The sequence below is a fragment of the Barbatula barbatula genome (assembly GCF_947034865.1).
Source record: "Barbatula barbatula genome assembly, chromosome: 6".
In the NCBI taxonomy this organism is placed as follows: domain Eukaryota; kingdom Metazoa; phylum Chordata; class Actinopteri; order Cypriniformes; family Nemacheilidae; genus Barbatula; species Barbatula barbatula.
The window spans coordinates 21,349,843-21,365,365 of record NC_136765.1 but is presented as its reverse complement, the minus strand read 5'-3'; the positions used below and the strand labels follow the sequence as shown (position 1 = coordinate 21,365,365).

The 15,523-nt window shown below is 38.4% G+C and overlaps 1 protein-coding gene across 1 annotated transcript in view; it reads right to left on the bottom strand.

Annotated features, from left to right (window-relative positions):
* The window catches only part of nrxn3a (neurexin 3a), a gene marked incomplete at its 3' end in the record, with an annotated part of 172,585 nt that overhangs the window by 122,690 nt on the left and 34,372 nt on the right, over positions 1-15,523 (bottom strand). The window contains exon 10 of the mRNA XM_079458793.1: positions 14,958-15,077. Within this exon, the coding sequence (XP_079314919.1) occupies positions 14,958-15,077 (120 nt within the window). The remainder of the gene's footprint in view (positions 1-14,957; positions 15,078-15,523) is intronic.

The following is a 15,523-nucleotide window of genomic DNA, read 5'->3' as shown; positions in this document are numbered from 1 at the left end:
TTGGTCCCGGTTGACCTTTGATGTCCGTACAAATCACCCTCCAATTTCTCCATCTTTTTTCTCTCGACTCACTCTTGTTTTCATCAGTATTATCTTTTCCTCCTTATCAACCAGTGTTTGCGAAATGCTCCCCCTGGCCCAGAAATATAGTGTTTTAGTACCCAGACATTTTCCTCATGCATCTGCACCTGGAGCAGCTTGCACCTTCAAACCATAAAAATGCTGGCCTGTGTCTCACCTTTTATTTCACAATCTATTTATCACGGCACTCTGTAAAAGAAGCCATCTGTCAGGGAAGTGCTTTGGAAATTCATCTAAAACGACTGCGAAGGAACTTTATGATCCTGGGAGGGGTAAAAACGAGGATGGGCTCAGAGTGATCACCTTCAACAGTTTACAATATGGATTATGATTTGGAAATGTTCTTCTTCAAAAAATGTATCTGTGATCTAGGCTTGAAAGACAAATATGAAACAATATGAAAATGTAAGCAAAATCTGTAAATTTTTTGTCTAATGTAGGTCTATTGTGCTTCATTTCCCATCTTTTAAAGGGAATGCGATTTGCCTGTCAACCCTATTGAAAGTAGTGTACAACAGTGGTTCTCAAACACTTTCGTGGAAAGCCCCCCTTTGTGTAGGGGCATCACTTTGCGGCCCCCAAATAAAGACTTATAATCTTAAACTTCAAATGTTAATTAAATAAAAAAAAATCAGTTATACAATGCTGGAACATCAATTATTAGGCTTATTTAAGGTTTGATTGGATAAAATACATGATAAATGTCTATATTTCATAAAATACCACAAAATCTGTCGCCCCCTGTTTAAGAACCACTGCTCTACAAGACTACATTTCTTTTTTGTTACTTGTTTAAAGGGACAGTTCACCCAAAAATAGAAAATAAATTCTGTCATCATTTACTTACGCTCAATTTGTTCCAAATGTATTTGTTTTGAAGAATACGGAGAAGGATTTTGATCACCATTGACAACCATCATATAAAAACTACAATGGTAGTCAAAAATACCCTAGAAGGGTTTGCTTTCCTACATTTTTCAAAATATCTTCTTTTGTGTTCAACAGCAAGAAATTACAAATGTGTTTCCTACTATGGTAGTCAAAGGTGGTTAAGAAGTGTTTACAAGCACACATCCCAATATATTTCTCTGTGTTCATCAGAACATAAACATGTATACAGATTTAGGACAACTTCAGGGTAAGTAAATTATAAAACTTTCGAATTTTCATTTTTGGGTGAACTGTCCCTTTAAGTGTGACAGCCCAGTCCACATTCATGTTGTTTATATGAAAAGGTTTAGAGGAACCTATAGAAATGATGACAGGATTTTCATTTTAATATCAACTATAAATCATTCCAGACTCGGTTTTCAGTTCATGAGGATTCTTCAACTGCAACATCTATAGTTTTTCCCAGGTAAAGCAAAAGAAGCATAAATGTATTCAAAGCTCCTCTGCGCTTCCTCCCAACCAGAAAAATTCCAGCCTTGTTGGAGTTATCCGTCAGAATGTGCATGCACGCTGAAGACGGCGTTTCAAAAACGACTCTGCCGAATTTCCATTTTCAGTTGCGACTGACGGGGGAGGATATTAGCAAACATGACAGCCATCTAAAAACAATAAATAACTTACAAGGTTAACAGAATTGAGCTTTCTTCCTCCTCTTTAAATTATTCAGTGTACATAATCTTGCGAGGGAACTTCCTCTTTCATCTTAAGCTGTGCCTCCCTCTAAAAAAAAGCACCTGAGAGACATCAAATAAATACCTGAGCGAGGGATCTTACAGGTAACCAAAGCCAAACTGACAGCCTGGATGTGAGAACTCAAAATATGCAGCAGTATATTTAGAATCTGTTCTAGGCGTAAATATAGGAAATGCAATATGTGCCAATATCATGTCAACAGACTATTTTTTATTTTCTTACAAAGGTTGCAGTGTCTTTGGAACGCAACAGAGTAGACTTTATGCTAATTTCTAAAGCTGACTGTCTAAAACTTGATTAAATTACAGAAGAATAAATGTTAACTGGAGACATAATGTAAGGATTTTTGACTCAGAATTAGCTGTTTTAGACTCAAGAGTTGAGCACGGGCAAAGGGTCTCTCCTCTCTTGTTCTTGTGTAAGGGCTTGAGCACCTTTGTAATTTGTCACACCACCTGGACTTTTACTGGCGCTGCTCAGCGTACCTCAACTAATTATTGTGGACTCATTAGCCGGTGTTGGCTGCAAAGTTAACGGCCATTAAAACGTGCTAGTGGTAAATCAGTTCTCTGCAGGAGATCATCAACAGGCAGAAGACAGAATTTGGATTGTCAAACGTACACGGCTGCTTTTAAGATGGACTGGTCATGGACTTCTGGGGGGAGAATGACATCACATCACCTCCGACAATGACGTCCAACACAATCTCACAGCTATTATTAATGGTCCAATGTGTTGGATATATAGACACAAATGCAATATAATATACATAACTATGTCTTCAAAGGTGAATAAAGACCTTACGTAGTGAAGCGTTATGTCTTTATTACCTTAAAATTAGATATTTCTAGCACCGCAGGTCCCCTTGCGTGGAATTTGCCATGTTGTTTCTACAGTAGGCATAAACGGAACCCTCTACAGAGCAAGAAGATAAATACGTTATCTCATTCGGCAAAGAAGCGAAAACGCAAGGACATATGTGTCCTGTGAGTGCCGCTGTAGTGCTTCGAAAGGGAGGGGTGGAGTGAGCCGTTGGTTGCATTTCGCAACCTCACCGCTAGATGTCACTAAAATCTCCACATTGCTCCGTTAACTGTTTTACGAGATGGCTAATTCGTAGAACCTCATTCTTAAGTACGATTTGCTTTCGCACCACTGATGTTAGGTTTAGGGGTGGTGCTTCAATGTGGCGTTTTAAATAAAATATGTTTTTGTATGATTCACATTGCACAAATTGAAACGAAATAAAGTAGATATGAATTTCCATGAGATCAGGATGTGACGACTGAAACTGATAAAACAGTAATGACATTTTTCATATTATACATACATTTCACACAGCCATGGCAAAGCTCAAACTCTAGTTGTGCGTTCACACTGCCGCCGTCGAGAGCGTCAAAGTGGCCGGAAGTCAATCATTTTTAATGTGAGCCAGCAGCGGCGCGGCGCGGCCGTTGAGGGCATCGAGGAGAGTTGAAATCAGGTCAACATTATGGTAATGAGCTACGACGCGGTTCGTCAACAACCAATCGGAACGTGGAAGTCCACCGCTTGAGAGGTTTCCAGAGAACGAAGGCCTGTACACATTGGGTTCAGACCATTCAAGAGCATCCACAAATCTTTCTACAGTGTTTTTGGCAGGGTGGCCAAAGCGATTTTTGATGCACTCGAGGGCAGCGGTATAAAAGCACAGTAAGTAAAGCCCTGAAAAAGTTCAAAACATTTGCCATGTTATCCAAGGCAGGGATGTGATGCAACATTAAACAGAGTATTCAGAGTGGTTGGTGAGAGAGATCAATGAGATTTGTCAAATTCCTTTTGAATGTGTGCTGCAAAATACCAAAACGACACAAAGTATCTGCTTCATTGGCTTCAAAAACATTACACCAAGCAATATATATGTAATCTGAAAGGGAAGAAGCTTTACTAAGATCATTGCTACAAAGATGGACAAATTCAAAAGTATTCCATCACAAAAATTAGATCTTGAGACTAGTGATGACTTAAAACAGTCTTAAAATGCCCAGTGGTTTTACTTACAGTAGCACATTCACTTTTTAAAAAGACATGCGCAAATGAAAGAAGACAGATGAAACAACGTTACTTAGGACTCACTCAAAAGACATTGTCTCTCTGTGAACTGTCTTCCAAACCTACATGGATTTCTAGCAAAGTTTGTCTTATTGTTTGCCCACAGGCTTCAGCTAGCAGCGCTGTTTAAATTGATTTTACTATTGAATCAGATGTGTTTAGCTCATTAAAAGTCTATTAGTATTTGCACACTATTGACAAAATTAGCATCCTCTAGGGCACAGCTATTGAACTGAAGTCCTGGAGGGTCAATGTCCTGGAGGGTTTGGTGTCAACCTTAATCAAACCTGTCTGAACAAGCAAATTAAAGTATTTGGGATCGCTTGAAAATTACATGTACTTTTAATCAGAGCTGGAGAATACAGGACATTAGCCCTCCAGGTATTGAGCTGAATAGCCTTGCTCTATATGGGTATGAAACCCCCTCATACTTAACCGGATGAGGGCAAACAGTGTCAATTGCATAACACAATGCATTTCAATAAAACGTGGTGTCCAGAGTTCCACATTCCATATTTTCAGTTGAATAAGTGCTTCATCTGTATGTTTATGTGAATACACTACTCACACTATTCATCTTCTTCGCAGTCGTGGCCTTATGGTTAGAGAGTCGGACTCGTGACCAGAAAGTTGCCAGTTCGATCCTCAGGGCCGGCAGGTAACGACTGAGGTGCCCTTGAGCAAGGCACCTTACCCCTACTTGCTCCCTGGACGCTGCAGTGATAGCTGCCCACTGCTCCGGGTGTATGTGTGTTCACGACTTGCTGTGCGTGTGTTCATTACTATCTGGGTGGGTTAAATGCAGAGGTCACATTTCAGGTATGGTTCACCTTAACTGACAAATAGGTCACTTTAATGTGTGATTGTCAATGATTGTGCATGCGTGCGTGTTTGAGTGTCCGCGTGTGTGAGCATTTGTGTGTGTGTGTCTATGTGTGTTAGTACGTGTGCCTGTTGTGTGTGTGGAGTGTTTTGTATGCGAGTGTGTTTGAATCGGTTTTCACCTTTTTTGTTTTTACTTGCATAACTTTAAATGTTTTTCTTATTGTCAGTATTTTTCATGTACAGCTGCTTTGTAACAATGAAAATTGTAAAAAAGCGCTATATTAATAAAATTGACTTGACTTGACAAGATAGATTTAAGTACAGAATGAGAAAGATTTTGTTTTGGCTTTAAACAAAATATGCCAATGGGGTCTGAAAAAAACAAAACTTTCACTAAGGAATTAAGTTTATTTTTTTAACCTATAGATCAAGAAGACACAACATCTCATTCCAATAATGACTAATACAATCTTCTAAAAGAACCACAGATTAGGATTTAAAACATGCTTTTCTTTTATTAAATCCGCAAATACCAGTACAATGACAAGCGACATAAAGTTCAAGTCTGAAGAGGAAACTCCTACAAATGCATATGCAATAAGGTCAGTCACAAAAACAGCCGTGTCCACGCCTTTTCATCTCTAATTTTCACAGCGTTTCTATAGTAAATACTGAGATTCTTTTTTTAATGCAAAAATAGGCATTTGCGTTGGCGCAAGCTGTTAGTAAATTTTGCCCGTTAAAGCTGCAATCCATAACATTTGCATCTATTTTGTCATCTCTGACTGTAACATAAAATTGCAGGTAACCTTATGTGGGTTGAAGTAAAATGATGTCCAACTGAAATTATAAATTTATAGAAATATTTTAAGGCTAAAACTATTTTCAAACGAAGCGAGCTTACATTTAACATTTCTCCATCTGCCGTTATCGCAGAACATCAAGAGTGCATAAAGGTTATTTAAGTTCAATTCGAGCACGCCTTTTAGGACCTCCTTGTCCCTTGTTGTGAGGACATATAAATATGTTAAGGTCCCCAGAGCAGATCTGTCTTCATTATGTCAGTGTCCTAGTTTGGCTGCAGCTCTCATGTGCACTGGTGCGCTATGCAGAAGAACACCTCCAGTCATTCAGTGTGCAGGCAGAGAGGAGTCCTCCTCAGTTGCCTTCTGCTTTGTCTGGCATAGACAGCTCTGATTAATGGTCCCATTCTGCGGTAATTAATGCTTTCCAGAAGTCCTGCCTGTCTAACCGAGAAGAATCTTCTATGGCGTGACAGTCCCGGCGGCCAAAGATACTGAGCTAAAGAAATGACATCACACAGCAGCCTCGTATCTGTGCTGACTAATGAAGGCAGGAACCAACCTAAACATAATTTACATGATTCAAAAAATAAACCTGATTATTGGACAGCAGCGGAAAATCCATCCAATTCTTCAATAAACATATGCTGCTAAAAAAAAAAAGACAAGATTAAATAAGGATGAATGCAACGGATTGCACGGGTAAGAAAGAGCTTTTTTTAGAGACTTCTAATTGTGTTTTTGATAAGGGCCGAAGCCGATCTGGATTTCAGCGGCTGAAAAAGATGAGACTCCATTCAGGGGAGTTGTAAGTGACACATGAAGTGATCAAAGACAGTCGAGAGTTAGCGCTTCAATCAGAGCAGGATTGCGCAGATAAGAGAGGAGGAGAGAGGAGCTTTGACCACGTTCCATGTAACGATTTCTCTGGCAACATGAAAGGTTCACTTCGTGAAAAAACCCAATCCGGGTTGATTTTTTCAAATCCTGAAGAAAAATCCTGAACACACTGAGAGTTATCTAAAAATGGATGTCACGTTTTTATACCCTTTTTCAATATCTCCTTATACCTTTGACACTTATTTTTGTTATGTTAAGGTTTTTTTTGTAAATCCACGGGGTGGTATCGAGCATCTAATTTAGATGCTGCACACGTGTGAATCCCGACCAGGGGTATGTGAACTGTACCTCAGGGGGTGAGGAAGCAGAATCCAGGGGGAAAGATCTTGTTTTGTTAAACATATAAAACAGAATTAAGGTGAGGGTTTCTAAGACAAGAAAGGAAACACTGCATAAAGGCTGTTTACTGCTGTTATGCCAATTTATTCTGAACTCTTGCTTCAAGTCTGGGTTGCTTCATTCTGTCCATTCAATCAGTTGATGATAGTAAAGAAATAGAGTACTAACATACTCGCCAGTATACGGTGGGATAAGGGCTTAAAACCTTAATAATCCACCTAGTACATCACTTACAATTTGCAATGGTTTTCAGAAATATGTGATTCTCTTCAACTTATAAAACTTACATCTAATAAAAATTTAGAAAATGCTGACTCAAAATCGTCTTTCGTTATTCTTTCATCTGTAGTATATGCACACACCGCTGAACCAGAAAGTATAAAAACATTAAATTAGCTCGGAAGACAAAGTCACACTTTAAAGGAATAGTTCACCACATAAATTAATCGAAATGCAGTTATAATTGTTTCGCTCTTAACTCATGCAAAACCTGTATGTAACTCTTTCTTCTGTGACACGCAAAAGAAGATTTTGTCTCTGTGGTATAAGTCTCTGTAGATTTATGTTTATATAATTCAAGTCAATGGGGGCTAATGTGGTTTGGCTCTTCAGATTTATTTTGCGTTCTGCAAAAGGTACATAGGTTTGGAATGACAAGAGATTAAAATTTTTGGGTGAACTATTGCTTTAGCAACCATATGCAAGTAAAAAATAATGATATAACAGAAAGAAAAGTAAATGCATACGACACACACCATTGAGTTGTGCAGAGGGGGAAAGACGAGATGATTAGAAATGTGTGTGTAAAATGTGTGGCATTTGAGGCCGGGCAGAGATATTGATTGTCCACATTTATGTGCTGGTACAGGGCATAATTTGTTTTTCCTGGAAATGCGCAGTGATGGATAGCTCCACTTGAGTGACTAAGCCTTACAGCAAAGATCACTTCCCCACCCACAAGGTCACCTTGCCAGACCAAAAATTGATTTTTGCCCACTACTATTTCTTTACGAGCCATAATGAATGAAGTCACTCGCTGGAAACCACGTTTGATGGTCGTGTCGGGAGCTTCTGTTGGTGGAGCGCGGTAGCCGGCACAGATCGTCAAATAATGGTATCAGAGGACAGTATTGATTTGAGATAGATTTCAAACGTTAAACAAGGACTTCAGAGAATAAAGTGTTATTCAAGATTATTAGATTATGCAGAGATTGTGTTTTTCGTTTTCTTAGCAGAGGTGCGAGAGAGATCAAAATAATTTCGTTTTAAAAGAAACGATTCTAAATACTGAGCATACTGTATTGAGGCCTTGTGGTAAACACATAAAACAGTATCACCAACAGAACATGACTGGCCAATCGGATTAAATCAAAATATTTCTACGGAAAGAAAACGATTTACCATTACATACGCAAACAAACTGATAGTCATTACAGACCAAAGCCACCAGAAAGACAGCAAAAGCAAACAAGCAAGACTCACAGATGCATACAGTATATAACACCGGGACCGAAAGAGGACCACTAGGTCGATCGAAAGAAATGAAGGATATTAAACCTTCGCAGATCGATCCGGTTGTATTTTTTAGACAGCTCCTTCATCGTCTCGCTTCACCGTAAACTAAACTAAAATAATAAAACGCTTCCAATTCAATTGCCGGCCCGGAGCACATCACACCACACATCATGAATAAGGCGTGCCGTAATATTTCCTGCAAACGCTCCAATTTATTTCCATTGTACCGCTGGTTCTCTTTGAGGCTGTCAGATGAGGTCATTTCCCCTGTCTCACGGCTCTTTATCATGTGTCAGGGGCCATCGGAAGTGCGGGACACCTGGGTGATGAATATGGACTCACATGAGCGATTCATCTTGGCGGCACTTTGGGTTTTTCATCAACGACAGCATTTTTAACGGAGAGTCACGGAAACAGCCCCACCCAGATAGCCCTGCATGACTTATGGCATTCTACAAACCCGTCCAGAAAGGGTCTGATGACTGATGCTTATGAACTGCACAAACAAATAAGATTTTCTGCTTTCGAGTCTGACGGACTGAAAGGCAAATTTTTCTTTACCGGACAGTCATAAACCTACTGTTTACATTACTCATGGCATGAAGGCTTCTGTGTGCGTGTGTGCACATAATCAAATAGATTTATGAATATTAATAGGATGACAACATTAACCCAAAGTTCTTGCTAAAACCATCCATATTTCATCCAAACATACTTTTTCACTGCATTATTCTGTTTGAGTTATTATGATACACTATGCATTTTGTCTTGCCGTGTTTCCAAGCAACCTTTTCTGTAGGATTCTTGCATTAGAGCAGAGAAATCTATATCCAAAAGGGTTGTTGCTTTGTTAAAAATGTGAAAAAAGCTTCGGTAAACAATGAAGAATATTAGCATGAATGCTCCAGGAATAACCAGTAATTTATCGGAATACTGCAAAAAAGAAAAGATCAGTTAAGGCACCAATTGGGATTCTTAAACTGCAGAAGGGAGGATATACACATTACACATACATTTGGAGTCCCTCTCAGTTTTTATAGTATAATATGATTACTCGGATAACTGTAAACAGTCTTTAAAGTTCTCAGAAAGGGAAGGTTTCTTTTAAAAGACCTGATATATACATATTTTATAAAGTGATGTTCCTCAAAGGTTCTGCCAAACCCCAAACAGTGCCTTGAGTCTTTAGCCCTTTTACAAAAATGCACTACAGATTTAGATTTTTTAACAAAAGGTTTTTTTTCACCCGAAAATGAAAATTCTTTCATCATTTACTTAACCTCGTGTCATTTCAAACCAGTATGACTTTCTTTCTTCTGCAGAACACAGAAGATGGTATTCTGGAGAATGTTGGTAACCGAACAACCGTGTAACCTATTGACTTGGTCTTGTGTCTATAAGAAAATGGGTTCTGCCATTGTTTGAATATTCTTTTGCTCTGCATGTTTGAAATTACAAAGGGGGAAATAAGTGATGACAAAATGTTCATTTTTGGGTGAACTATCACTTTAAGCTTAAAGCTAAGCTCAAACCCATAAACCAGGGGTCTTCAACTACTTTTCATTTCCTTCTGTTATTTCCTATTTTTGTGTTACTTTTATATTGTTTTTGTTGCTGTTACTTATATTAAACCATGCACACAAATATTGCATCCATGCCTTTTCATGATATGTAATTAAAAGGGATATTGTCTTTTTAGTATTTTATATTTCTTATTGCATTAGTTTACCCAAAAATGAAATTGCTGTTAATTTACTCACCCCCAGTACATCCAAGATGTGTGTGGCATTGTTTTCAAGAAGTTATTTATGAAGATATGTAATTGAATTAATTAAAGTTAAATCAATGAAAGTAAAAATGCTAATACATTCAGCACAAAAGTGATCCCTGCCCCTTGTGACTGGCGTCTTATATAAAGCGAATCCATTGATCTGTGCAAGAAACTGAATGCTATCATCGCATCTTCGGGTGAAATCAATCGCATTTATGGGCCTCATGCACTTAGAAGCACAGATCCTTTGTAGTACGAGTTCTGGAGGGAGACAAACAGCAGTTTTTCGTGAATATAGCCATTTAAATGATACATAATGAACACAGTTTTTCCGTTATCTGAGACAACCGTTCACGTAGTGTACCCTTCTTGCAGGTACTTTCATGGCACAAGACATGTTTTGATATGCGACCCATCGTGTGCGCAAAGCGGATTGCCTGTGGTTGTGGATTGCAGGTTATAACGTTGTGAATAACCTTAAGTTTCTTGGACAGACTGATCAAATGGCATTATTGGAACGTAAGTGTATCTTTGTGAGGCGCGGGAATTACTTTTTTTTTTATTGAATGTAGCAGCGTTTTGGACTTTCAAAGATGTGGATTTTTAAAGCACACCGTTCTTTAAGTCTCTTAAATGTTAAAGTCCCCGTGAACCTGAAGTTGCGATTGCTTATTCTGACACATTTCTGAGTGAAAAGGAATTTCAAAGGAGAAAATTTGTAGGCATGGCTTGCGTTTTTCACTGCATATTGATTGGATGTGTAAAAACAGCTGTTGAATTGATTTTGCTATGAAACTGGCAGCAGACTGACAGTTGAAGGGGAGGAGCTAAAGGATGTCCGCCAAAGCAGTCTAAATTACGTCATTTGAGATGGATAGTCATTTCAGGGGGGAAGTGCGTTTTCAAATTTTAACAGAAGATTATGAGGGTACATGAATTTTAAAAAGAAAATGATCCACATTGATAAACTATTTACTATAAATGATGCAATATTTCATGAAAAAATAAGAATTGTCATTTTTTATTTCACTGGGACTTTAGGGCGCGCCAGGTAATGATGACTGCCGGGCCGCATTTGGCCCCACGGGCAACCAGTTGACTAGCCCTGCCATAAATATTCATATAACCAATATAAACAGTAAAGCACCATTCATATTGAAATAAAAAAACATTTCTGTCAAAGCCATTTGCAACACAGGAAGTCACTTTGTAATCACAGTCACATTTACACGTCTGACTATTACATTACAGAACATTTGTTCCCTAAGACAAATTACATAAGACTACACTTGGTCTTATGTTCATCTCTAATGTGTTTCCCGATCCCTGCAGAGACGTATTGTCTGGGTAACACTACATTGGACACAAGATAGCGGAAGGTGCGCCTTTGCTTTTGTTGCCATCTTAATTGATGGTGTGGCTCGGATGGGTTCTCCAGTTTCTAATGGAGTGAAGAGAACACAGATTTGATGAAGTCTCACTACCAGCAGGGGCGTGAAGTTCCTCCTCCCATTTCCCTTCCAACACTCCAGCAAAGACAAAGTACAGAGATGCTCCTTAATTACAAAGACTGTTCATGTCAGATACACATGGGTGAATACGAATGCATCCCCCGGCATGTTACTTTTGTATCCGTCTGTTCATTCATGTATTTATAAATGAATGTCGGACCTGGGGGGAATGCCTGTGGGTATCGTTTCGTATGATGCAAAGCAATATTTTACCCAGTTAATTATCGTTGAGTGGAAATACAGTTTAAAAAGCAAAGACAAGGTATGCATTCTTTACATTGTATGAAACGGCACCACAAGGAACTTTAATCTCCCCTAGGACATAAATCTCTTCAAATAAGGAGATACGAAGTCCATATCTGAAACCTTAAGTATGACGCCATGGAGACATGGCATGAGTTGGCCATCAAGGGACCTCCGCCAAGAAAATGGCAGGCACCTTCCCCGAAGCCTCAGGGAATTCATTAGCAATGGCATAGAAAAGTTCCTTCAAAAGCCATCTGTGAACGGCTCGTGGAATCTGAGTGCTTTGCCTTTCAGAACTATATGAATGCCATATGAAACAAGGCCCTTTAAATTCCAGAATAAACAGCTCAGTGTGTCTAGTAGATGCTGGTTAATTCCTTTAAGCAATATTCATTGCATCGAGGTCATTTAACAGGCAATGGAGCTGCTAACGAGTCATTTATTACGGCGACTCAATCAACGCGACTGCAGAGTGTGTCCAAATTAATAAGCAAAGCCTTCGGACGTGAGGGGCAACTGCGGTCGCAATTTGGTGTTTGTTTAGCTATAGCTGTTGACAGAGGCAACTAATGCATCTCATTCATAAACATGCTCTCGATGGAGCCCCTGCCTAATGCAATAGCACTGCACACACATTTCAACCTAATTTGGGACAGGAGGGTAAATACATCCAATACAAATACATAAGTTCAGAATGAATACAGCACAAAAACCTTTGGATAATCACAGAATAAGAGAGATACTCGGCCTGAGTAAATCATAATCTATTGGTTGTGCTTGTCATGACTTCTAGCATAATGTTTCTTCACGTATTGACTTTGACAAACATTTTACAAGGTGAGGAAATTTGTACAAAAAATACTATTAAAACCAGGGCAGAGAATTGAATCTAGAAAAGATCAACTTTGGTTCTATTTAGAAACGTCCGATTGCGATCAAAGAGATGTGCATGAATAAATGAGCTTCTGGCTGAATTGAAAAGCTATCTGTTACAGAGCTCAATTGTAACACGCAGCATGACTAATAAATAAATGATTATAGTTTTTAATATATAACAATATGATTTGACCTTTTAAAGGTTAAATGATTTCAAGGACCTAATTAGAGCACAGACTTGACATTAAATCTCAGCTGTCCTTAATATTAACTTAATGCATTTTTGCAAATAGACAACAACACAACACAAAACTAAAATCTTCAATTTATTTTAATCCATTCAGGGGTCTGTATTTCTAAAACATTATTATTATTTTATTTTTTACATTAAAAAAACAATTTCTACAGAATACTTAAAGTAATGAAATTCATGTTAATATTCCAAATTAATAGTGCTGTATAACTAATTAAAAAATATATGGAATGAATTTAGCTAAACAAATATATTTTTACTAGAGGTCTCAGGCGTTTTTATCCCATTATAGGTCAATTTAACAAGAAACTAAACACTATCTCAAAGTTCCATATTATATGGCTTAACATATAAAATGATGTCATAATTTACCAGGCATCATTTACGTTCTTCTGCAGAACACAGAAGACGATATTTCAAAGCATGTTGTTAACCGGCCCCCATTCACTTGCATTGTTTTTTTGTCCATAGAACAGAAGTGAATGGAGCCAGTGCTGTCCAGTTAGCAACTTTCTTCAAAATATCTTCTTTTCAGTACTGTAGAAGAAAGTTAGCAATAAAGATTTGCTATGACAAGACAAGAGAGTGAGTAAACGAAGACTGAATTTTGAAAGAATCTTCTCTGTATAATGCATTACTGCCACCTAGTGTTAAACATCTCACACACAACCCAAAAAGGCAGCACTCACAGTTGTTAAATAAAATTTTAATGAATATGTAAAAAAATGTCTATATATAAAACATTTCAGTTTTTATCTACCGGACCCACCAGCTTTCAAATCCCTATAAAAGAAATCCACCGTGAAAAAAAATCCACCTCTTGTACAGCAGCAAGTCAGATTTTCTCTCAGACTGACAAAGCCGACACACACACATCAATCTCCCTGCATTATTCAATTATGCCTGTCCCTATCTTCACTAACACGCTTTTGATTCACTGCTATCCTCTCACAAAATACGATGTGTCAAAGCGGCAGAGTAGCACACTATCCCGCACATCACTCGTCTATCTCTGGAAGGTCAACGGTGTTGTGCGTGCAGCAGAGGGGAGGAAGGCAATCAAAGTCATATCAGAGACTCAATGAAATGCTTTTTGCCTCTGCCGGGATTGCGTTTATCTTCACCAGCTTACAGATAACACCTTTTATTGTGGCGGTGATGTCAAACAATGACATCATTATGACTGTTCTTTTCATGGCGCAAGTACATTTGTTGTTGATCGATCGTTGTTTGCTGTTCTATTTTCCGTTTCTCTGTTGACAGACACGATGCAAAAGATAACCCGTAAAGTAGTCTATGGAACAAAAATACAAAGGGTCACCCAAACAGATAAACTGCGTGAGTCCCGAAAGGGCTACATAACCGATGCGAGACAATCCTTTTTGTGATTGTGTCTTGTTAAATCAATGTGCTGTGATCACATTTTTACTTTCAACAACCACGTTTTATAATAACAGATCTGATTAAATCCACAAAGAGTTCAGTGAAGTGATTTGAACTTGAAAGACTACGATGCTGTGCCTCTCATAAAATCTCATTTTCATCTCACGGCTTAATGACACTTCAATCAGCTTTCAACTTAAAAAAAAAAATGACTAAGATCATAAGCGATAGACTCGATGAAGATAATATCGCACACAAATGGTACCAAGGAATATTTGGATAGTTATGCCCCACTTAGAGTCAAATAAATGCCTATTGGATTGTTATATTTACCAATGAAAGAAAAGTTTTAAGTGTGGCTTAAGTGTTCAAATCCTATGTGGGACCACTGTATGATTCTTACCATACTTACTATAAGTACAGACTTAATTACAATACAAACAATGAATAGTATTTAGTGAAAATACAACAAGTTCCACCCGTATCTGACAATGTTAAAAATCACGTACCTTTGACGTCTTGCATGAAGTCTTCAGTACACAAATGCATAATGTTCGTATACGCACTTAAGTATATTTATAGGCTTTGGTCAAGCAAACATCTACTGCGTAGTTAAGTGCACGTTCAATAACTTATTTAGAACATAAATACACCTAAATACTCTAGATAAACAATGTGGGAAAACATCCAGAAGTCGCAGAGGACAAAGGGTCACTTACGGTCATTACACTGCAATCCTGTGAAGGAGGTCATGGAGCAGTCGCAGGTGTAGTTCTCCCACTGCTGGATGCAGATCCCCATGTTGCCACAGGAATCTTCTTGACATGTAGTGCTAGGACCTATGGTAGCAAAGCAGAGCAATGTAAAACTAGGGGTGAACATTCCCATCATGCCTTTAGGTGCCATGCAGGTGTGTGTATCAGTATGCATGCAGTTTGGGTTAGTAGAGGTACTCAAAACTCGAAGGCTGTCTTAGACGTCGATTTTAGTAATATACAGGGTTGAACAAAACGTCAAACTGTAGACATATTCAACACGGCTCGTTACAATAGTAAATCCATACATGTGGCCAAGCATGAACTTTCTCACATCTGCACAGAGGAAAGGTCAATGACAACGTTTAATGGCAAGATGTGTACATAGGCAAGTATGTACTGTTGTTAGACATGTTAAGCACAATAGTGTGCACACCAGCCACGTGCAAAACAGAGTTCAGTGTGTCCTAAACATCTTGTGTTTTGGCACACTTGGGTTTGTTTTATAGGGAATGCAGGGTGGACCAAAG